The sequence below is a fragment of the Hippocampus zosterae genome, chromosome 6 (genome assembly GCF_025434085.1).
Source record: "Hippocampus zosterae strain Florida chromosome 6, ASM2543408v3, whole genome shotgun sequence".
Classification (NCBI taxonomy): Eukaryota; Metazoa; Chordata; class Actinopteri; order Syngnathiformes; family Syngnathidae; genus Hippocampus; species Hippocampus zosterae.
Window position 1 is genome coordinate 16024937 of NC_067456.1, and position 20231 is coordinate 16045167.

Sequence of the window (20231 nt, forward strand, 5' to 3'; positions counted from 1 at the left end):
GCAGACTGGTACAAAACAAAACAAGCAATCACACAATGAGACAAAAGAGGACAGAGGAAAGTAACAAAGGGAGCGACCGCAAGACCAAATACCCCATAGCAACCCAAGAGGTCAAGTCAAAGCCAAATGTATTCACCAAATGTTCACTTTGGAGTTATGTCTGGAATCTTAAGAAAGGTATTGTGACATTATATTTTGTCATCCATATCTTCCATCCCAAAAAAATCAGTAGACACTGTTCGCCGTTTGGCGGTATCAGAGAGCCTCACTGAACAAAGGTGGGCTTCACTCACAAGATGCGTTTTGCTTTGTTTAACGTGCTTCACATTGCACTGAGTGTGGCTCAGTACACAGGCAAGACAAGGACAGCTCTCTCCACCAGCAGTGAGGAACTGTCCCTGATTGTTAATCCTACCTGTGACTGTACATTGGCTCCGACTTGTGCCCCTTGGTAAGAATCCCCATTCAGACTCTGCATGCTCAAGTACATGTCCCCAGAGTTTGGGAGGTTAAAAGAACCTGAAGAACCTAGAGAGGGAAAATGTAAGTAGCTGAATAACATGAACGGGCTATAATAGGACTGCACATTCACACACAAGCAATGCAGACACGCACCGCACGCACGCACGCACACACTCATGTACACGTCTGAATAAATGGAACCCAACTCAAAGAGACACATACAAATATACTAGAGAAAATGCCCATAAAGCAAGCAACTACCAGAGTGGAGGAGGAACACAAAAGAAGCATATAAACAAATGGATGGGGAAAATTTACAGGAAGACTGAAAAAGGCTTTATATTTTTACCAACATGATGGACACAAATGAAGTGAGAATCACACGACACAAGGGGCTCTACATGTGGGTGGTCGCTTAAGCTCCCAATTGCTCCACATCAACTACTCCCAGTCTAGCACTGGCGGAAGGTATCACATGGGAAATGACATGAACAAGAAGAAGCTTATGAAAAGACCAGTACCAGTAAACATGTTGGTTAAAAGAGTGTTTTTGCTCTCTGCAGAATCCAGTTGAAACTCCTCATCTTTCATCTGGAATCCTGGATGCAAGAAAAAGGGACCACTTCATAAGCTTACCAATTCCTGATGCAGTTCATCCCAGTCCGAACTGATCACATTCTACATTGTACTCAATGCATTTCAACTGGCCTTTTGGTGTCATATGAAATGCAAATACTGATCATATGGGCATCATCTTGATGCTCCGAGCTGCTATGTTTACACTTATATCGCCAAATAATGTGCCACATTCCATGTGACTACATAACCATTACATTTAAAATGACAGGAGGTTGACAGAAAAGTCAAAAGAAAACAAATCCCATGGCAATATTCAGATATGTGTTTCTTTTTCTTTTCGCAAAATACATATATTCTCGGTTCACGAGTCAGGAACGCTCCCTTTATGCATGAGTTTGCTTGGCACCAAGTGTCTTATTGACGGGAGACACTGTGATCCCCGTGCTGGGAGCTGAGAGCTGAGCCTGTCACTCTCGCCTGTGTGAATGGTGCATGAGGCAAGGAGGGAGGGATGTAGGCAGCAGGTTAAGGCCTGAGGTGTAGGGCAAGTCTTTTGTTTGTTTTTTTTTTTTTTCCATCTCTCGCCTTCATTATGCAGAAGTGCCTACCAGAGTTTGGTGTAGTAGGGGAGTTGGCCTGGCTGTTCTGCACTGCAGCGGCTGCAGCGTGTGCCGCATTTACAGCAGTCTTGGCGGCGTACAGGTTGGCTTCCTCCTGAAACTTGCCAATATTTTTCTTGTAGCGGATGCGCTTGTTGCCGAACCAGTTGGATACCTGCGTGGAAGAGCACAGAGGGGAGGAGCAGAGGAGTCAGACGTCAAGCAGCCACAGCAGCGTGCGCTGAGCAGTGTGACTCTTTCAAGATGTCATGTTTGGGTCCATCAAGTACCCAATTCCCAGCCCCTGCAGCAATGTCCACTGGGTACACAAGCTAATTAAGCCATAATAAGGAGCCACTTGTGTCTTCTCATGGATGGGAGCCTGACATGCTCTCAGCTCTGTCTCCTGACAAAACCCAAACACAAGGGGCCCCTGCTGCTTCGACATGTCCGTTACTGCGTGGCTGGCTGTTAAGGATACACCCCTCCTCTCAGTGATATACACAGACAAGTGAGTGATGGGGAAAAAAATAAAAGATGGTATGAAAATAAACAAATGCATATCATTACCTACAGTCATTTTCACAACTTTTGCAATGTTATTACGCTTAAGACTTTCCACCATGATTTTTAGCACAGCAAATTACCTTTTGAAAAACATGAACTACTTTCTCTTGACTGGCAAGAAAGGAAAAAATAGAGCTACTTCTTGGCTACTGATTAACGAAAGGGCCAACAGTCGCACTCCTGATATTAAATTTGCTCAGATTTTCTTCAATTGTAAATTCAAATTAACAAATTACTACTGATATTCATTTATGTGAAGACATCGATCACCATAATGCTTTCACGCAATAATTAATAAAAATAACAACACTGACCAACATTGATGAAACAAGGTAGGGCACAGATACAGTACAGGCTAAGTGAACTTGGGTTGATTCTCGAGCATCCTGAAATACATACAAACTGTAATTGGGGCAGGCATTAATATTTGACCCTCCTTTACTGGGACTTTTTTGAAATATAGATTGCATACCAGCCTGGGCATATTATCATTAGTTACGCAGGTTTTTTTTTCCCAAATTACTTCTCTATATGTCAGTATTTTAGTAACGGAAACACAATTACTTTTAATAAATAGCGGGCATAGAATACTGTAGGTCTAATATGACAGTCAGGGCCCTATTTTTGTGCCAAGTGCACTTCGAGGGCAAAGCACGGTTTAACTGTACTAATTAGTGGAGTTTTCTTTCTCTTGGTATTTTGCTCGAAATTTTACAGGTAGAATTCGGCATAATGGGGCATTTGGAAGTAGTCTTTTTGCGGTCAATACTTGCAGCATCCCTCATTTGCATGAAAACTGGTCGGAGGCACAGTACGCCTGAGTAAGCCGTGCTTGACATTGCGGGAACAGTAATAAACTCACTGGAGTGACATTGGCCGGTAAATTGCAAGATCTCCCCTTGCTGATGATGTAGTCCGCCGTGCATATGACATGGGCTATTCGAGACCACTTTACACCCCCGATCATGCATCTGACGTCCCCTCATGCTAGTCGTGACGAGGGTGCTATTTAAAAATATTTAACATGATAGTGATTAGAGTTTGTTCAGTGAATTGATTCCTACAATGATTCAGAGGGATTGTGCCACTCTGATATCATATTTATCAATGAAATCGGAAAATATCCACTAGACACTTTTGTGGAGCGCTGAATATGTTTGACTGCGCTCGATCAAATAGACCACCTGTGCACAGAGTTACACCTGCATTTTGTAATTCTAAAATGCCGTGTACTTTTTGTAAACAAATTTGCATAGCCGGCAGGGGCGCGGCAGCACCACCCAATGAGGTGTAGCGTGTCTACCAAATTCACAAACGCATCTGAACTAGACCATTGCTCCAGCACGAAAATAACGATGCATTATTTTTTTGGACTCCAAGAACAGACTATTTTCTGTGACAAAATTGACGGATGAGTTGGGGGCGAGGCAACTCTGTGTGCTGGAACAACATAAAGGCACAATACGGCCCCAAACAGGCGACACTACACTTGGCATGACAATGTACACTCGGCATGAAAGGTTATGGCCTTTTTTACGCCGAACACACGAGTGCCAGTCAACCAAAATAGGGCCCTCAGTTTGTGCGTTAAAAACAGAACATTCTAGAGAGATTAAATTTGACGTAAAAGGTCAGATGGTAAGGTAAAAGCATGAGCTGGGTAAGCAGAGTGGTTGAAGTGAAACATCGAACAGCAAGACCCTAAAAAGTTGCATGTATCTTCTGAGTAGATGTTGGCTCTGTGATAAGAGGCAGAAAAATGATGAGATGATGCATGCTTTTAATGGTTCTATAAATTAGAGTGTCTCATTGCTGTGCTGCTGCACCCTCCACCCCATCTACTCTATCCCACTGGCCTTCCAGCCCACCACTGGACCATCCAAAGAGCAGCTGCCCCTAATGACGCTTTATTTAATTTCCACCCATGTGCTTAAATTTTAATATCCCCAGCAGCCAGCCAATGTTGTGGCATAAAAAGTGACTGGATTTGCAGGACAACAGATCATTTCTATCCTGCACGTCTCTGCACTCTAAATCTTTAATATCTAAGCAATTAAAATTAATGACCATTCAGGCGAGACCCACTGTCGGCAGCAGGGTTTCCTTGACATCAATTGTTTGATGGGTTTACCTAGAGGTTAAACTAACAAGCAAGGTTTAATTGGAAGCAATGAAAGCCCTGGCTATCATCCTTTTTACTTAACCTGCTGATAGTGGATTGGAATGATGTAATCTTCATCCTATTTTTTTAACAGGCCACATACTGGAAATCACATATTTTATAAACATTATTCTTGTCTCACAGATTTTTTTTATGATTATATCATTTCAATAATGGAAAGCAATCAATTAATCAAGTGTGACTAGTTTAATTCGTACCACACTTTAACCACCATGGCAAAAATTGAAGCAAATACTTCAGCTTGCCAGTCAAATGTGATAAGTACTTACAGTTCAAATCTAATCCATTTCTGTGTTGCGCCTGTCGTTTGTGATAACACGTAATATGAGTTCACCACTATGTACGATATATGGTTGAAGAAGCACATAGTGAGGCAAACCCTTAAATGTCACATAGTTTTTTCATCCGCCCAATGAACACTGGCATAAGCGGTTCTCCGGGTCAGCCTACTATCGAGCAATGCAAGGTGTGAATCACAACCTAATCTATAGAACTAATTCTCTTCCATCTTGGAGAAGGCCACGCATTCAGTCGACTGCTAAGTAAGGGCAGAGCCGAGGTGCAAACATTAGAATACCTGACATCAGCAACCTTGAAGCCAGTGATCGTGTCATAAGGATGTGGACTGTTTGCAAGAACACAATAGAGTTGCTCCGCATTTTGAGAGGTTGAGAAGCTCTTATATTCTAACTGAATCAATAATCTACCCTACAAATGAAAATATATGATCAGTCTATGACTACAGTTTGGACAACCCTAAATTTTCAATAGATTGGAACCATTTTTTTTTATTCCATCCTTTATTGCAAGGTCCATAGGTGAATGAGCACTCATCTTTGTTTCGCTCAATGCACTAATCTGATGCACTGGGTGTGGCTCAAGGAGAGAAAGCAAATTCAGATTATATATAACGTGGTTCGGGACTAGCCACAGATCTTGAAAAAAACATGCATTGTGGCAAAGAAAATATGACAGAATTTCAATGTCAACTTTGCTAACAATAATGCTGCGTGTTTCGTCAGCAGTGATGTATTGAGCAAAGCTTCCAACTGATATTGGCATACTGCTCTCGATGGATGGTTTTACTTGAACTGTTTGAATAATCAACAAAGCCCACGAAAAGAAATCAGGATTTTGACAAATGACTTAACTAAGCCCACAGAGTAGCCACTGCAATTGGATTGCGAGCATGTAAAGTTGGGGCGCTGTGAGGGATAACACACTTACGGTGCGCTGGGCATTCGGGTGAGCCTCGTGTTTTGCTACTCACTTAAAATGACCTAAAGCATTAAGAATAAGTCAATAGTAATGTCTTCTGTGGCCTGTGTTTGTCGAGGAGTGAGCCATTAATGGGGCCTGTGATGACTTCAAGTGAATTTTTAAAGGCACTCTAATTCTTGCAAGGACTGATTTGTTCTCATGGGGACGAGTACAGTGGCCTGCTTAGCAAGGCACTCGGAAAACTAAGCTAAGTTCCACTGGTGCCCATTTCTTTAAGTGTTGCAGCGTGATTGTGCATTGGCCAGAGGGGTAAAGAGAACAAAAGGTGGATATTCAGAACACCATCCTGCTGATGCTATACAACAAACAAACATAAGTAAATGCAAAACAGCATGTGACACATACTGTAGTCGGTACACACAAAATATGATGAGAAAATTAGTGTGCTAAAAATATGAGCTGACCAAAATAGTCAATGGAACGGTGCAATTTAAAGGTGGGATGTGAATTGGACCATTGTCAAAATGTCAGTCATATCTAATTGTTTAAATTCATAATAACATTAGCAATGATCTAGTTGTGTGACAGGGAGGGGGTCTGTGCAGTGAAGTGGCTATTACATACATAAACAAAAGAGGTAACAAAGAAATGAAAACAGTTGATCAGGAGAAGTTATGACATACCTGAGATACTGTGATGGTGCTTCCCACCCCCTGAAGGCAAAAAAGAATGGGCTTTTACAGTATCTGACTCTTCATGACTACACTCAATATCCCCCTTAACACTCCCCTACCCACACAGAACAAAACACTGCAGATGAATCGTTATGTTATAGATTCATGTCTCCCTGATATTGTGCCTCATGAGGACGAGCATAGATACAATATAACGTGTTTGTGTTAAGCGTCTAGATAGTAGTGTGTCGGAAATAACAGGGGAGTGCGCATAATAATAATTTAGATCTGTGTGTGTGTGTGTGTGTGTGTGTGTGTGTGTGGAGGGGGCCTGGGGGGTAGGTGTGAGAGATATTGCCTTCAGGTTCACACCAAACAAGGAGGCTATAGCGATCAAGCCGTTAAGTTGAAAGAAGATAGCAGCATTAGGAGAGTCTTAAAGACAACATCTTACTGTGTTGTTAAGCACAGCACGCAGAATCTTAAAAATTGATGATTTCTTCCCAGTTTCTGACCTGAGTGAGTGACAGGTAGGAAAGAGAGCGCATGTGGTGGATGGGAATGAGTGTCGAGGGGGAGTTGGATGGCAGGGGACAAGGCGTTGGGGCAGTTAAGAAAGGACAGCAAAGTGCTTTGATTGAGGCCAAGATGATGGTCCTCCCCTCCCTGCGGCCCTGCTCAGACTGCCTTGACTGAAGCATCATTAGGCAGTCACAATGTCAAGGTTAGATGAGGACGCTGTGCCTTGCTGGTGTAACCCATGGCAAGGGCTTCCTCTAGGTTTCCCCCTTTCCCACCCCAATTAGCCACCAGCTACTGTTGGATGTGCGCTACCCACCTGGGAAACTGTGATGCTGCACTTCTTGGCCAGCTCCTCTTTCGCCTCCTCGCTTGGGTAAGGGTTGCTGAGGTGGGAGTAGAAGTACTCGTTCAAAATTTCTGTCGCCTGCTTACTGAAGTTTCTCCTTTTCCGCCTGAGTGGGGAGCAAAACGAGAGAAAGGCAGGGCGAGCCTATTAGTGCGACCAGCATTAACTCGTCCATTTGGATTACACAAATTGCACAATCAATCTCACACATAAATGGTGAAAATGATGAAGAATGGGTTCGAGGAGCACCGAGGAGTAGAACACTGTACTGTGTTCTGCTGCAAGTCTCGTCAAGACAAACATGACCGGGGTCCAACCGACACATTGACGAGCAGACACACAAACGAATGCACGCGCCACCACAAAACACGAAGAATGCTTAATTTGGTCTGTTGGTCTCCAATTTCCAGTCCAAGCGTGTAATGCGCAGAGTTTAGTGCCGTGGATGGGTGGGCTTCGTGATGGAGCGCAAAGCCCAGTCGGAGTGCATCTCGGTACATTATAGAAATCACGGCATGCACAGTTGAGCATTGTTCCTTAAGTGCCACAGCCCCAGGGATCTCCAGCAGAAACAAGCAAACTCTAACTAGATCTGGGTCCGCGTCCCTCCCAAGGGCACTACTTATCACATTCTTGAGCATTTGCTGATTTGTTGCCGTGTTTACTGCGCCTAGCACAGGCAGTGGGCAGCAAATGTGCTTTCGCTCGGCTTGTTTGGCCTAAACTTGTGTTGAGCCTCGCAGAATTGCACATTTCCACACTCGACGTTTGCTTTACACATGACCTGGCCCTCAATTCACTTTGTTCTCAGGTGGGAAGGGATAATCATCCGGAAAAGTCATCGTGCATGGCGCATAGACATTAGAATCACGCATCTCGCATTCTACAACCTGTTTTGACCAGAAAAACAAACAAACAATAATTTTGAATAAAAGTAATGCAAAATAAGTTACATAAATCTTCTTTGGAAATTTTTAAAAAAGGCTCACAATACATTCAGTCATGCTGAAGTTTGGAATTGGTTTTGCCCGGGCTTAAGAAGTAGCCCGAGAAATAAACATTTTTGAAAATTGCGAGATAATCAAACAAATAAAACATCAATTACATTTGGGAGGTTACCCGGTGATCTCTTTTTCTTTTTTTTTTAACCTGAGATTTATTTTCAAATATAATGGCTTATCAGCCCAGAAAATTCTAAATTGTTTTGGCGTGTGCCACCGCAACCACAGACAGCATGGACCAATAATGCATTTTTTTTCTGGACAGTCATTCAATTAAAAAGTAATCATAGTTCTAAACTTTTGGAAGGATCTTCTATTTTTTTCTTTTCATGGTTTGGGCCATATGGGTCAAGGCGAAACAATAAGCTTGTGAATAACATGCACTGACCTGGCATCAAGGAATCTGGAACGCAGGATCATGACAGCCTCGCAGGTGCTCTGTTTCAGTTGCATTTGGATGGAGCTGAACTTACGGTGGATGATTCCCACCATGCGCTCAATCTCTTTGGGCGAGATGGGCCGCGTACGAGACTGTTCCCGCAGCAGGTTCATCACGTGGGTAGTGAATTCGTTACACGCCTGTCGAGTAGAAACACAGACAACAGAAACCATTTTGTTTTGTTCATATCACACTCATACGCGCTCTGGACGTCCAAAAAGTAATTTGATTGATCCTTGGCAATTGTACACTTTTTACATATAGGAAATGGGTCACTTTGACATAATAGGTGAAGTCAAGTGTAACTATAAAAGCCAATTTGCAATTTGGCTTTGGCCTAATGCATAGTGAATTTCAACAGCTTTTCGTTAAATCGGTAATTCATACATGATTAATTAGAATGACCCATTTATGTAGTGCACACTTTAGCTCATTACTCGGAGTAAAATTTGTTAAGTATTTACATTTAGATAATTAAAACCTGGAAATACCCCCACGAAAGATGCATGCACTCCAGACAAAGTGGTGCATGCTCCTGAAAACCCACCTCCATTCACCCTGAGTAAATTAACTCTAATTTACTCTCTGCCTAGATGAAGCATTACCGCAACAGCTTGAACTTGTTTTTTTTTTTTCTATCCATAATGTGTTTAATGGAAGGATCAAAGTGCCAGGTGAGATAATCATACTTTTGGACAAAGTTCATTTACAGTTACATTTACCGTATTACATTTTCTGTTTCTTGAAAAAGCCCCTCTCTTAGCTAATTAATTAATTAATTAACTTTGTGATGCATTTAAAGACCTTCAGTGTCCAGATGGCCACGATTTCACCGTTTTTTTGCTCAAGAAAATTAAAGTGGAAGTCATTCCCAATAATATCAATCTGTTTAATTACTAATTGCTAATTACCCTAGGAACAGCACTTTTACGCCTCCAAAATCAATATGTCGTGGTGTGGCATCATTGACAGAACTGTAGACTATTTGGAAAAAATAAATGCAAAAATATTCTTTTGATCACTTCTTTGCATGATTTTGTCACCCTTGTCCATGATTACTTTAAACCTGAGAGGATCAGATAATGGATGGATAGATGATATGCTTAACGTTATTAGCTAACAAAAATTGGATGCACACGCAGAAAAGTATCCCCCGTTATCCGCACCCCCACCCCAAATCGGACAAAAAACTTTCGAGTCAAAATCATTGCAATGATTGCAGCAAATCCCATGTTGTTAAACTGATAATTTCTTAACACAAGAAAATAACATGGTTAAGGAAGGAACTAATGTGCTGTGGTCGTTCTGTTGCTGAAGTCAGCAGGCTGAAGTATTCAAGCACATAAATTTCGAACCTGAATGTGGGCAGCCTAAAGTCCAAAATTCAAATCTGACATCTGAAAACAAATCTACAATTACTACTAAATCTATGTTGTAGGATATTTTCTTTACAAACTTTTTTTTTTTTTTTTTAAGTACACATCTATAGACTAAATGCCAATGTTCGTAATATTAAATACGACTTTAAAGTTGATACTGTGGGAGGCAACTGGTCAGCATCTGAATCCGGATCCTGTCTCAGCACCTACGTCAAGTGAACTGTTAAGAAATCAAGCTAGCTCCTAGCCAACCTTTGTGCTTTGAGGCAGGCGTGCAGTGTTTGACTTGCGGTTAAAGTTCTTCCTTGCCAAGCTCCTTCAAGCATACCTTCATGAGACTTGCTTTGTCCACCGGGGCAGTAATGATTAGACAGACTTTAATTGGCTTAAGACTTTAAATTGGTTTAGACAACAGAACAGGATTTGCTTTCATTTTTCCCCCTGTAGTGTAGAGCAAAATGTATGACTGATTTTTTTTATCACGAGAGAAAAAAAAAGCATTGTTTTTGCAAAACAGGCGATACCGTCATCTTGATACCGGGGGAGATCTTAACCTCGACACAATAGAAACCATCCTTACCTGTTCATATTTCTCTAGCTCTGTGTGATAGATCTGTCTGATCTGGGTGAGCTTGGCCCTGTAGTCGGAATGTTCAATAGAGTTGTCAGCTGCCCCGCCCGAGGCAGCGGCTGCAGCTGCGGCGGCTGCGGATCCGCCACCCTTTTCTGGTCCGGCCACACCCTCTGCCAGCAGCATGTTGTCTAAACGCATGAGCTGGGGGTCTGGAGGGTCTTCTTCCTGGGCACCCCGAATGCTGAGACCTGCAGCAGCACACAGACAAGGGCAAGAGGGCCTTGGATGAAGCAATGCGGTGACATACAAATGACAGACACTTCTTTAGGTACCCTACTGAGAGCTGCAATTTAGACGTGGCTAAATAATAAAACCAAAATATGGGTAACACGCATATTTTGTATAAAAATTATAACTGGGACAATAACCGTATTTTATTTAATTTTAATTTTAATTTTTTGATAGGCTGCTCTGACAGAATGAGTACAAGTTGGAAAAACAATTACAACACCTGTATACATATGCACATGTTTGTACAATATACTGTATTTTTCATTTGAAGCTGATGAAACTTGACATAGCTGTTGAAAACAATTAAAAGTATTACGTCTACACAGTCAGCCCCAGTGTGATGTTGTTCCCCTCCCCCCCCCCGGCCCCCGTCAGGTATGTCGTCAGCACTTTCTGAGAATGCGGCGTGTTGCTGTCGCCCATGTCTAGGCCTGTTCTTTTATTTACACACGGCAGTGCACACTGTGTACGGTGAGGTTGACATGACAGCAACATCCATAAACTGACAAATGCTCAATTGTGAAGTGGCAGTCCTACTTTGTGAAGAGATCCTAAACAGAAAACTATCTAGATCTCCAGTGTCTCCTTTTTTTGACACAGTGTATGTCAAGGACTCTGCATAATACCTACTTGTTTTTCTACTTTGTTAGTGTTAGTGTTGTTATTTGCTATTTAGATCTGAATGTGCAGTCCTGATTTCGTAGCATTATTTTTTTTTTTTAGTAGGACAAAGAGAGCCCAATGCATTTTTTTGAAGTGTTCATTCATTAATTCTGGTCATGCGATCAGACCCTGCTGTTGTCTGTCTCACCAGTCTGTTGGAAAGTTGTAATCACCCAGTAGATAGCACACATGCACGACTGGACACACTGGCAATGCAGCTTTGATGCCAGGCTTTATACAATAAAAACAAAACAACACACAGGGTCAGCATAACATCCTTTCAGTTGATAAAATGTGATTCTATGGTTGGCAGGTACAATGAGTGGCTACTCAAACATTCTGATTGCTAGAGTTGTTTCAATTTAATAATCTCGTTCACAATTCAAGGATTTCAAACAGCTCATTACAGCTCCATTAAGATACGACTGGCCTCTGGATTCTAAATAAGAAGATTAATTATGTCAGCTAGCAGGCATGCAATCCGAGAAGGCTTGGACTGTCTGGCTAACTGACCCCGTGCATCACTCACAGGAGCGAGCACAAGAAAGCAAACTTCCGTTGTAAATTTGCTCTTTTCAATCACCAAGGGAAAAAAAATAAAGCAAAAACAAAAAAGCATTCCTTCTGGATCCATTCCACCGTTGATTCCAGGTTTTGTTAAACGGCAATGAAATTTGCCTCTATTTATGGATTGGCTGGCGTTGAGTCTTTCAGGTGTAATGGTGTGAGAGGAGTGGATGAATGTGCCTATTTGTGTTGGAGACATTGAGATGCTGGACAAGGCTCCATCAGGCTCGCACAGCCAAGCCAACCATGTGGACAATATGCCGCTTGCTCCACTAACCCTCGTCCACATCATACAGCATCTGCACAACTCTCGCACCCAAAGCTCTCATTGTGGGGGGAACTGTTCCAGGTTATGCACACACCGAAATGGCACATGATTCAAATGTTGATATATTTCAGCATGCTCTAATAGCTGGTGGTTTGTCTGCCACTGAGGTTCATATTTTCCGAATTCAGTCTTTACTCGCTCACAGATTCAAGTCAAGCTACCCGGCTGTACTTTCCCTTGGTGTTGCAGGTGGTTGTAGGTAGCGCTGCACGTCTTTCATGTCAGGTATATTAAATATAAGTCTGGCACCCGGTGTACATTTCCACAGCAAACCCAGTTGTCACTTTTACTCGACTCACTCTGTGTCCAGGGGAAATGCAGCTGAGGGAATTTACAAGGCTTTTCAACTAAATAGGCATAAATCACTAGTTTCATTCAAACTAAATAATCACAGACCATAAAAAGCTATTTGTCTCTCACCGTATATTCCCACAAAGTTCGTGTGTGTGTGTGTGTGTGTGTGTGTGTGCGTGTGTGTGTGTGTGTGTGTGCGCGCGCAATAAGGTGGCCATTCACAGCAAACGAAAACAGAGCGCGACATTAGTAAGTGACATGTAATCCTGTTAGTCCGCTGACATGCGGAGTGGCTGTGACATTTTTATCATACGTGTCCATTTCTATTTGGGAAATCAGCAGGATAAAAATGATTACTCCGCTACCCTGTGAAGCCGACGGCCCCGCAGGAGTCCACCAAGGTGTATTTGAGCCACAATCCACTACGGCAGGTCATTCATAACACACACGTTTCAAAGGCAGGATGTGTCTGTCTTCCGTTCAAGGCAAGCAGATTAGAAGAATATGGGGAGGAGGAGAGATAGCAAAAAATAAAAAATAAATAACAGTGTAATGCATCTCTGTTTCTGTATCTTTGTTGCGGAAGCTTAAGTTTGCAAAATCACTGTCTCAACTCAGCATCATCACCCGGCTTTCTCCAAATAGACTCCAGCTAGATAATATCTTTAATTTGCTGTGTGATTGACAAATCTCTATCGTAACTTGCAAAGCCATCGTCACAGTTTGAAATGCTGCTTGCCTACACAAATCTTCATCCCATTTTTTTTGTCTGACGATGCGGGTATTAAAACAAGTTTGGGCATCCGGGTTAATCCACCTCCATGGTTAAAGTGGGATTTATCTCAGTGCGAGGGAAAGCTGCACGAGCCGTGTCACCTTGGTGCACCTCGTTTACCATCGCAACTTGAGAATGAAAAATCCATAGCTATTCTGGCTTTGTCACAGAACTCCAATGACACTGGCTGTTTTAATTACTAGAATGCATTTCACCATGTAAAAGGGGCTGGGGGAGCCTAAATCAGCCTCATTAGTCATTCAAACAACAAAGGTGCAGTATTTCCCCTCTGTGAATGAGACAAAAGGAGAAAGTATGACAATCCATTCAATTCTCTCTCAGTTAGGGGTGGTTCTTTTGGTTTTACGGATTTCACAGTTTGATACAAGTAAGTGACACATTTGCTCAACGAAGACAATGTAGCTTTTAATCCCATTTAACAAATTTCGGTGTGTGCCTGTTGTCTCGTCCATCACTCCCTGCTTGAATCACCGACAGTGATCCAAGGCTTGCCTCGGGCCGCTTTCTTTTCCTCCCATTTCCTCTTCCCTTGTGCCGTCCGTTATGCTCTGAGCTTAGATGACCTTTGGCCCTTTGCTTGTTTACTCTCATCACTGAAGTGCGAGCAGGAGAGCCATAAAGGCAGAGCCCTGCTGGGTTAATGTGGCCTGCTCAGGAGGGAAGGGGCAGCGTTGGGGTCTTCCACCTCATTCTGCTGCACTGACTGCACCGTCAAACATCAGACAGCATATGGGAAGATGTACTGCTGAATGCAGAGCTAGTCTAGATTTATGGATTTATGAAGTTCAAAAAGTTCTTTTGTGACACACAGGTTTAATGCCTGCTTTGCTGTTGACAACACACTGTGATTTTGTCCACCGCAGGACGGCCTTCTCATTATAAGTAACCCTGACCTCCTGCTGCTGTGCCCCCAGGCTGCGTCTTTAGTGCAGGGCTCCAGCCACATATCGACACCCTGCTCATCTAATTGCATTGATCCAGAACGGTCTCCCAAAGCTAACGAATCGAAACAGAATTTATTTTCTGTCAATATTCGCAAAGGTCATATCTCTTAAAGGTGTGCAGTAGAGCAGGGAGGCGTCTGGGTGGAGGAAGAGAAGGAAGAAGAAGGGGGGAAGCCGCGGCATCGAGCCTGTCACTGGGTCTCGGCCAAGGTGAGCTTTAACTCCAGGCTGGCATTCAGGATGCAAGGCTTCTAATCCAGCGTGTTATTAAAACTGGCTGCCAAAGCAGCACACTAGAGAATAGAGAAAGCTTACAGTATTTATTTCACAAAGGGGCCAATGTCACCACTGCCGTGTTCCGCGTCTCCTTTGACTTCACATCATCTTCTTTGTTGAGACGCCTGGATCAGTGACTTCCAGTTGCAGAAGCTGGGAGCAGGATCAAATTACCACTGAAAATCGTTTGTTCTGACAAATGAAACATAAGGATTCACTTTCACTGATGTTCTGAATAGGTGCCTTTTTTTTTTTAAACCTTGGCCTACATCTCCATGGCACAAAGAAACTGAGAGACTGCCTGCGGGCTCTCTATTGCATGTACAGTAATTAACATTACATTAACACATTAATACACATTAACTATTCCCAATGTTAATGGCAGAGTAATTACCATACCTGATACCACACTGTAGGGAGGCAAAGCACATTAGCAACTTTGTGTGTCACTGTCTCGGGTGAGTGAGCTAAAATCCACAGGCTGAAAAGGATATGGCCTTTGACTACAATAGAAATAAGATGTTAATGTATTTCTACAACCAATGGGGAAAATGTGCATGGCACTTGTAGGTGCAGACAAATACTATGACGAACACTTTGCAGAGATTTCATACATTTCCGAGAAGATTTTGTGGGATGTTGCTTTGTTCATTCACCAGAATAACATTTGATCCACATCATTTCAAAAGGGGTTGATGGGGTTGAGGTCTGGACTCTCAAGTGTTGCCATACCGAAGTCATGCAAACATGTCTTTGTGGACTTGACAGACCAATCAAGAACTGTACAATTGTCTTGGAAAGAACACAAAATAAGATTGGCCTCACAAGCCTGTGCATAGGTTATTCACAAGGTGTGAATAACCTATGCACAGTGGGGCACATCTTTCCGAAGGTAAATCCTGGCAACAACGTTCGAAAATCAATGACTAGATTGTGCAAGTTGGGTGGTTTACGGGATGAAACGATTCAAAAAAGAACACAACCTAAACAGGAGAATCCCTGTCTAGAATGATGATGTATTCCCCACCGCAGTGAGTGATAAACTAATCAGCTGTGCTGACAGTGAAACGTTAGAGCCCGCTCAGTGACAGAGCCGGGTCAAGACTTCCCCCATCACAGTACGCAGAAAACAAGCAACAAATACGCTAGCGGTGGGCTGGGCTGGGATGATGAGTGACAAAAAGTGGTCATAAAAGATGATCTCTGTCAGGTCAGGTAGCCTTGATGATAATGCTGCCCTTTAACCACCCAACAAATGTCTGCCGGAGTGGCGGAGGGTGTGGTAAGGTGGCACTCCTGACCTCCTAGTAAAGACGTGGGGAGGTGGGTTGGCACTGCATGGGGAACAACAGCCCAAAAAATTATCTTGAAGACATTTTGCCAAGCACACTAAAATTAATCAATGTCCTGCAATGGCACTGACATTTGTGTGAAGTGACACCATACATGACGAACTAGGATGCGAGGAGGAGGGTGGAGGGCTGCCGAAACAAGAGCCACTGTCACGTTCAGTGATCACGCGTGCATGTGTGTGTGTGTGTGTGTGTGTGTGTGTGTTTATATTTGGACATGTGAGCTGCCGCTTTGTTTCCAGCTCTTCAAGACTCCATGTGGGCAAATGGCCAAGTGGTACAGTGATGGCTGGCCAGGCCCAGTGGTGGCGGCCGCACGCAGCGGTCGGGGAGACTGGCCAAGTAAGTGGACAGGACCTTTGCTACAGATCACAAAACAGACTGACCCACCAGGACCACAGCACAGGGCGTCAACTCGGGGCTTACACGGTTCACAAGGTCTGCTTGTCACGTGAAGGAGCTGCAATGGCAGAGATTCTTGTATCGTAGCACTGAACATCAAGTGTAATGTAATCAAATGGGAAGTCCATGAATAGATTTGTAATGCGTTTGTGCTGAAGAGTTAAGAGCTCGGCAGCCAGACATCTTATGTGCAAATATTGCATTTCATCGTGCTGTTATTTATTTGCTAGCTTTTAAATTGCTTTCTTTTATATTGTAGCGTTAACGTATTGATGGTCTTGGGCTGCTCGCCTCAATTTTATGCAAAGGTAGACTGATTTGTTATTCAGACCCCAAGCAAATAATGCAAATGTGGCACTGAAAGCCACTTATGAAATACCCCAAGGCAACTAATCAGTCCTCCTCTCATTCCAGCCTTTCTGTAGCCTCCTAATTAGAGGATGAAGACTGCATGAAACCAGGTCACACAGCAGGTCTTGTACACACAGACAACCATACAAGATTAGCAAGAAAGACTTTGTCCAGACGCCAAGCCTTGTAATCAATTATTTTAAACGCTCGAGGAGGAAAAACTAGGTAGTCAAATACATTTTCCAATTAGTTTCTAGATAAACTGCATTTGATGCAAAGCATTTTTTTTCAGTGTTCTATATTTTATTGCCGTGCGCGTCTGCAGGCGCACACACAGGTTGTCTCGTGTGCGTGTGAAGGCTACGTGGACGCATAAACAAAGAAACGGCATGGGTAGCATACAGCCAACCATGATCCACTGCCAGAGAGATTATTCTTTGCAGTGGCATTCCTGCAAGAGAGTTGACAGTCCATCATTTAGATTCTGCAGTGTATTCACGAAAAGGCTGCATTGCCTGAAGCAGAAGGAGCTGCTCTTTCCCCCAGTGTCTTTTGTAGGAACGAATTCAGCTCTAAATTGTAAAGCCCGAATCCTTTGCCGGGCGTGCTGGCGTGTGCAGGACTCTGCTGTGAGCCAACTGAGGTTACAATCGAGCTTGATTCTCAGGGAGAACTGCTAAAGCTCACAAAAACACATCCACTTCTTGTGTCTTCGGCTGCACGCACCTTCACAACAGCCTTGTTTCTGGAATGATGCGGAGCCTGATGTTGCAGGTTACAACTAGGTCTGCAGAGTGCAGTGCAAGGAGTGGGTGGGCAGATCAGGTCTGGGCCAACAACAGCTTGTGACAGAAGCAGGCCAAAGAGGATGCTGAGACACGCACAGACTTAACAGGCAGCCGGCCTGCCATCCACTCTTTTTCAGCTCGCCTTAAACTCAACACATCACTTCACATCCATTGCAAGTGTCTCTCTGACGGACAAAATCGAGATTGGTATTACCATAAAATGGAAGCGGAACAAGATTCAAGGCAAATAAGAATTGCTTCTCATTTAGATACGTGAACCAAAACATTTTGGACAACTTGCAGTGTGATAGGTTTTACTGCACTGTGGCCAGAACAGGCAATCATTGGTGTTTTAATAAAACTTGAATAAACACAATATTGTACAAATGACTTCTGATGCCCATTAAAACAAAGCCTTTCTGTGTTATAATTTCAATTCAACATAGTTTGTAATCCATCTGTTGTACGAGATTTTATTGGACTGCGTATCTGTGAACTATTTGAGACAGCCCATGAAACAAGACAAGCCTAAATCCCAAATATCGCCAGAATTCTACTTGAGCGACTCCGTAATGAGTTTGAGGTGTGGTCATTGACTGTGACTTGTTCCCCCCGGTCTCCGAGATGAACTGCGCAATCCCACTCGTGTCACCCTTGTCATCTGCACCCAATCCCCCTCAGCATCAAATCCCCTGCTTGGACTTCAGTGGAGCAGAGATGAGGCGCCGCTGAAGCAACACAACAGCTCCCGTTGTGTCACTGCACGAGGCGAAGGAGGGGCTGCAGTGGGATAGAGCTGGGGACCCGTGCCCATAATTACAATAATTAACAGTTGCAGATTTAATTGGAAGGGAAGGCATTAACAGGGCGAACACTGTGGACGTGCATGCAGGGGGAACCTCTACTGCATGATGCCTTTGTCTTCCCGGGCACCTAATGGTGCTTTGACTGTGGCTGGCAAATGCTGACACGACACAACGCAACCTAGTGGAGGGTTCAGATGGCAGGTCTTGTCAGGACTCAGATTGGAGGTAGATAATTAGGTGACAGGTTAATGAGAACGCCAATTCTTGATGCTGTTCGGTTACTGTATGTCGGCAATTAATGACTCTGTTTTTATGTTTTTATTGTTCACTTGAGTGGAGAACAATGAATTATTAACCATAGTCCCTGAGCTCTGTTTCACGGGCATAGAAACTTGAACCAGGTTTGTTCTACCGTGTTGGATCTGCCGCGCTTTGACTGGGCAATAATTCCAGATTGTACATTGACATCTAACAATCTTAAATTGGAATCGCGTCCAAAATGAAAGAAAATCCTGGCTCCAACCCACCGTTTGCGCGTTCTTCCTGACCCCTCCCTAGCTTTGTGACATTTAGGTTGAGCAGATTTTGTGTAATCCTTACACCTAACAATCACATGAACCTCCTACGTGAACTTAATTGTAGGAGGTTTTGATGAAAAATTGTCTTTAACGATGAAGTCAACTCTTACATAATTATAATCTAACCTTGAATTGAAAGAAATGTGAAAAAGAGCTCTTTTAACATGCTCAATGCGTTCTTTTGGTCGATATGTAGAATTTGCAGGTATTGCAGCGAGTGTCCTCACAAAGGGTTAACTCAGTACAGAGTTGGCAAAATGTAATCTCAGTTGGCTCATGGTGATCACACTGCATGACCTTTTCAGAGTGTATTGCCTCATGTCAAGCCCTGAAGATGTCAAGCTCAAGTGAAGTTGGAGGTCAAGAACAGGACACAGTTACCATGAAAATACATCGTAAAAAGGAAAGCGAGCCCCATGGCCCTCAGTGTTGAATTCAGCGTATTATGTTTCATAATGTTTTTCTGAGTTTCCATAATGCACTCCACAACAGAAAAAAAGGCTGTGCTTTCTTTGCAAGGGATTTATTGCCAATGAATCTACTGAGAGGTCTTCAGACATTCGCCCAAGCACTCAACACCGACTATTTTGCACTGACTTGTACCTTGCCTGTGGTGGCCAATTAAGGGGCCATAAGATAAATGGGTACCCACAACTTTGATGTCCATCTTTTTAATAAGCTTTGGTTAAGAAGACATCTCCGTGAAAGGGGTCAATATCTTCGCAGTGTGAGAGAAAAGAGGTTTATCCTAAAATGAAATGCCATGTAAAAACGGCTGGGGGTTTAGGCTGGGTGCGGGATCACAGTGTTGGCTCTGACTTTGGCGTTGGCATTCATTATCTCCTCCTGCAGTTGTGCAGATTAGTCAGCAAAAGATGATTTTTAGCCCCTTGTGAATTCAAAGCTTTTATATTACGGAATCAGCATTTGCACAAACAAACAGGAAAGGATTCCTTTTTTTTGTCATTGTGGTTAAAAAAAATTTATAAAGCACTAAAATGCTGTTAAAGTTCCAATGTAAATCATGCAAACTGGTTAATCACACGCAAAGCCCTTCGAGGTTGGAAATGCACAGCAGTAACATGGGGAATCGTATAGTGTAACAATATCTAGACCGGTGCATGGGGCAATAAACTGTAGGAGTGTGTATGAACGTAAGGGAGGTGGAACTGGAGCATATATCTAAGCGGGCCAGCGGAGGTGCTCCTTTATAAGTGCGTGTAACTCAGTCAGGAATAATGTAAATGTCT

General features: G+C 43.2%; 1 protein-coding gene across 9 annotated transcripts in view; it reads right to left on the reverse strand.

Annotated features, from left to right (window-relative positions):
• pbx3b (pre-B-cell leukemia homeobox 3b) overlaps nucleotides 1–20231 on the reverse strand; it is a 60980-nt gene that overhangs the window by 5796 nt on the left and 34953 nt on the right. For 3 of the 9 annotated variants that reach the window (XM_052068026.1, XM_052068022.1, XM_052068023.1), the window contains 7 exons: nucleotides 10552–10793; nucleotides 8542–8732; nucleotides 7123–7258; nucleotides 6294–6323; nucleotides 1650–1815; nucleotides 984–1061; nucleotides 416–528 (listed from right to left, as the gene is read on the reverse strand). In XM_052068026.1, the coding sequence (XP_051923986.1) occupies nucleotides 416–528; nucleotides 984–1061; nucleotides 1650–1815; nucleotides 6294–6323; nucleotides 7123–7258; nucleotides 8542–8732; nucleotides 10552–10793 (956 nt within the window). The remainder of the gene's footprint in view (nucleotides 1–415; nucleotides 529–983; nucleotides 1062–1649; nucleotides 1816–6293; nucleotides 6324–7122; nucleotides 7259–8541; nucleotides 8733–10551; nucleotides 10794–20231) is intronic. The other 6 variants (XM_052068024.1, XM_052068025.1, XM_052068027.1 and 3 more) reach the window with 4 other exon arrangements.